This window comes from Anneissia japonica, unplaced genomic scaffold (assembly GCF_011630105.1).
Source record: "Anneissia japonica isolate Jap-2015-1 unplaced genomic scaffold, ASM1163010v1 scaffold3040_len1308831_cov196, whole genome shotgun sequence".
Lineage (NCBI taxonomy): Eukaryota > Metazoa > Echinodermata > Crinoidea > Comatulida > Comatulidae > Anneissia > Anneissia japonica.
In genome coordinates, this window is record NW_022718257.1 from 665,784 (window position 1) to 670,696 (window position 4,913).

General features: G+C 35.2%; 1 protein-coding gene across 2 annotated transcripts in view; it reads right to left on the minus strand.

Moving 5' to 3' along the window:
• Window positions 1–4,665, minus strand: part of LOC117110499 (tetratricopeptide repeat protein 38-like) — a 20,445-nt gene extending 15,780 nt beyond the window's left edge. The window contains exons 1-3 of one of the 2 annotated variants that reach the window (XM_033253228.1): window positions 4,573–4,665; window positions 3,834–3,964; window positions 1,745–1,822 (exon numbers count right to left, since the gene is read on the minus strand). In XM_033253228.1, coding sequence (XP_033109119.1) covers window positions 1,745–1,822; window positions 3,834–3,866 — 111 coding nt within the window. In that variant the 5' untranslated portion in view covers window positions 3,867–3,964; window positions 4,573–4,665. The other variant, XM_033253230.1, reaches the window with a different exon arrangement.
• Between the last annotated feature and the right edge of the window lie 248 nt (window positions 4,666–4,913).

Consider the following 4,913-nt stretch of genomic DNA (forward strand, 5'->3'; position numbering starts at 1 on the left):
TTTCCTTTCCGTTCTTTCTTTTCCTTTAATTTTCTTTTCCGTTTCTTTCCCTTTCAATACATACAAACATTATATGTTTATATTTCATTTGAAAATGATAATTAGCCATCTCATATGAGGTCTAATCGATATTAGTGTCTTCACACCATTAATTTGAATATTTGATTTATGTTTATATAATTTCATTCATGCTAAAACTAGCTTTAATATAAATGATGTTTAATATCTGCATCTATCTCTCTCCCTCTGCACTTGCTCTCATACCATACAAAGCAGTTATTTACTTATTTTTTTAATTTTCATTACTTTCGATTGATTACCAATTTGTTATTCCTTAACAGTTTTCTATTATTTTTTTTGAAATTTCCATTTCTTTCATGTACCTTTCTTAATTGGCAATCATCCTGAAATCCAACGTGGCAGTTGTCGGACTTCTTTCTAAATTGTGTTACTTCACTGCCATAGGCCGGTCTCACTATGATTATGAGATGTTTGATGATTGCATGATATCCCTAATTATACATATACACAATATTGATTCACAGTGCTGGTAGTTTACATATGTAAATATGAAAAAAAAAATGTTGGTCGCAATCTTGATATCCTATATGGCAGCCATCTTGAAATTCAATATGGCGGCCTTCTGACATAATTTCTGATATCTGCATGATACAGTCACGGATATCGAAAACACGAGTAGAGATCTTTGACAGTGCTAGGTGTTGTAGATATGACGACATTTACAACATTATCAATAATTAATTTGACGGCCATGTTGAAATAGCATGGCAACAATCTTGAAATTAAATGGTGGCATTCTGACATAATTTCTGATGGCTGCATGATAGTCCTTGATACCGAAAACATGGGTAACGGTCTTTGATTGACAGTGCTAGGTGCTGTAGATAAGATATTGACAAAAATAGCAATAATTTGGCGGCCATCTTGTAATCCAATATGGCGGCGCCATCTGACATAATTTCTGATGATTGCATGACACTCCCTGATGTTGAAAATATGGGTAATGATCTTCAGTTGGAGTGATATGTGCTGTAAATATGAATACATAGGCTAAAATTAATTATTTTGGCGGCCATATTAAATTTCAAGATGGCGGCCATCTTAAAATTTAATATGGTGGTTTTCTGACATAATTTCTGATGGCTGCATGGTAGTCCCTGATATCGAAAACATGGCAACGGTCCTTGATTGACAGTGCTCACTGTAGATATGAATATTGATAAAAATATAATTAATCTGGCGGCCATCTTGAAATCTAATATGGCGGCGCCATCTGACATAATTTCTGATGATTGCATGACACTCCCTGATATTGAAAACATGGGTAATGATCTTCATTTGGCAATGACATGTGCTGTAGATACGAATATATTGGCTAAAATCAAATATTTTGGTGGCCACATTGGATTTCAAGATGGTGGCCATTATGAGGCGTTATATTTTGGGGTCTATTTTTTTTTAATGATCTTTAGGTGTCATAGTATCACTGTGGGAAGTTTGATGCTTTCTTCCAGAAGTGCACGATTCCACCAGAAATTCAACATTAGCCGCTGTACTATTAGTGACTGTTCGCTTACTATCAGGTAGGGGTAAACACCCGCTACATTTGCATAAGTACAATAATTAAAACACAGAGCAGTTTGTAGACCAATAAATCAGATATTATTTCTCGCTACATCTTCACCCGACCTGAACCATGAAAGTGACCGTACTTCTACATTACCTGAGTCAACGCAGCGTCATAGAGTTTGCATGCTTCATTGCTGGTAGATGACAGACTAAGACCAGTATCCAGCCATGCCTATAAACATAAATAACAAAATTGACATGTCAAAATATATTATTAAAATATGTATTATTATTATTATTATTATTATTATTATTATTATCATTTTAAATATTATAGAATACAGCTTTAGTAATTAAACGCAGTGAAACTCTTTGATCTAGGTTTGTGTCAGCAGTATTTTGTGAACTGAAAAATGGTACGCCCTGATAGAGTTCATATTAATGAAAACTACCACCACCAATGCTCAGTTTGAAAGGCTGAAGCAGAAAATGATTAGACAATTAACAAATTTAGGTCACGAGAGAAAATGCTGAATATATGATGAGAGAATATTTAATGGGTAAAAAACATTATATCAAGTTTAATTTTTAAAATAGACGTCAACAATTGCATAGGCGTAGATCACGGGAGGGGGGAGCAGGATATATCCCCCAATATTTGACAAGGGGGGATGGTCCATTGTATCATCCCCCCAATATTTTGACTATCTATGGGATAAAATGGAGCCTGTCTCTTATACACATCTAGATGTGTATAAGAGACAGGTGCTAGGTGTTGTAGATATGACGACATTTACAACATTATCAATAATTAATTTGACGGCCATGTTGAAATAGCATGGCAGCAATCTTGAAATTAAATGGTGGCATTCTGACATAATTTCTGATGGCTGCATGATAGTCCTTGATACCGAAAACATGGGTAACGGTCTTTGATTGACAGTGCTAGGTGCTGTAGATAAGATATTGACAAAAATAGCAATAATTTGGCGGCCATCTTGTAATCCAATATGGCGGCGCCATCTGACATAATTTCTGATGATTGCATGACACTCCCTGATATTGAAAACATGCACACATTGGCGCTAACACCATTTATTTTCCCGGTTAGGAATTTACCATACCCACCCCACCCCACTCCCCATATAGAAAACAATACGACATAGGGCTTGTCTTATTTATAATATTATAGGCCACACATGTGTGTTTAAAACTAAATATAAGCATTTTCATCATGGTTTTATTTATTACAAACATATTCTTTCACCATCAATACACATCGAGGCCCTTCTTTTAGGTTAAAACGATCTATCTTAAATTTGTCTTTCTTTAGTTTGGGACTATTATGTGTTTAAATAACTCTAAAAGCCATAAAAAATGCGCGCGAAGCGCGCAAAATATTTTTGTGTTTTTATTTCTAATTTCGTCGGAATTGATGAAAACTCCCTAAAATGTGCAATTTATAGAGGAAATTGGCCTACCGTAACAAGAAATGCGCGCAAAGAATTTGAGAATTTTACGCACTTTCAGAGGATGCATTTGTCAAGGGGTGGGGAAAGATTTTCCAAAGATGGATATTTTCCCCTTGTCCCCAGGTGTTTTTAAATCTAATTTCATTGGAATAGATCAAAACTCCCTAAAATGTGCAATTTTTAGAGGAAATTGGCCCATGTTAACAAGAATTGCGAAATTTGAGGTTTTTAGGCACTTTCAGGGGATGAAAAGGGCATTTATAAAGGGGTGGGGAAGATTTTCAAAAGATAGATATTTTCCCCTTGTCCCTCAGTGGTTACACCATCGGGCAGCACAGATCAAAGGAGTTATGACAGTTTTTGAAGTGGAGAAGGGGTTGCAGGGTGTTGTGAATCTGGTCATAATGATATCTTCCTTTTTATTCTTGTCTTTATTTTTCTCTTTTCTTTTTCTTTTCCTTTCCTTATCTCTTCCTCTTCTTTCTCTTTCCCTCCCTCTCCCTTCTTTCTTTTCTCTTATTACCCAGCCCGGTACGACGGCTTGGTCAGCCCGGTAAAAATACATCCCTTTATCATATAGGACTCTGTGGTGTACTGATATGACCTACTGATACGACACCGAGATACCCCCCCAATGAAAAATACTTTTCTACGCCACTGCTATCTTGTAGTGAAGTGTGGAAAACAAATGAAATAGTCCGATACTATTTTTGGAACGAGAGGATGGGAAAAGTCTATATACTATAATACGTCTAAGTCTTATATTCTCACCTTAGAATCTCTCCAATGAGTATGTTTAGCCATACGAGCTTTGTTTTATTCCCAATATGTCTTGTAGGCCTATTTAAAAATAAATCCGCACGTAGGTGACAAGTTGATTGGTATACTGAAACTGATGGCAACTGAAAAAATATGTATTTAAATTAGGTTATATATTTGAATATATGTCTCTTATGCCTAATATATGGACCTATAGTCTTAGTTAATATAATGTTTTCATCATTCACACTATAATTATACCACATAGGCCTACATGAAGGCCTACCACAAATCCTGATTTAACGTGAGGTGTTATTCGTTGACACGATAACTTTGCTACAGATAGTACAGATAGTGTAATTAGAACCTGTTTTCTAATGAATTCAATATTGCACAAAGGTATCCTACCAAGCTATCAATATAAAATAAACTGAGAACGGAAATAACAATATCTAAGCTTTGAAGCTAGCTCACTCCACCACCGATAATCCTGATAAGATTCTGGACTGGGTACAAAGGTATTAAATTGCATTAAAATCACAACTAAAAGCAAATGAAATAATGATCCGAACTGATTTATCTACGAGAGATATTGAATTTGCTAGTAAGGATGTGTCCACAATCCCAATGTAGGCCTATCACATGATTCAGCCAGCTTGTGCTTCAATCAAAGCACCAGTATTCACCATCCCAAAGTTTCAGATAAAACTCATCCACAAAAACGATTAGTATTGTCTTGTATTCTACTTACGAAGTCGTTATTCGCACGGTACAATAACCTCTTCCTTCTACTTATATAAACTAAATCCACATTAGCACCACCACTGATTATCCACTGACCTTGATCGTTTACAATGATAGTGGGCGCTACACTATATTGACAAAAGTACATCTATCCTATTTTCTTACTATATAATTTTTTCTTCACAACTTGGAATAATTAAACAGTAAATGAATGTTTATGAGTGTAATGGGAAGAACATGTCCATGAGTTAAAACATGACTATTCTATTCAACGATGTTGAACCTAGTTGAATGGAACAGTTCCATCTTTTATAAAAATAAAAAAAGTCTTTGAAATTGCATGAATAA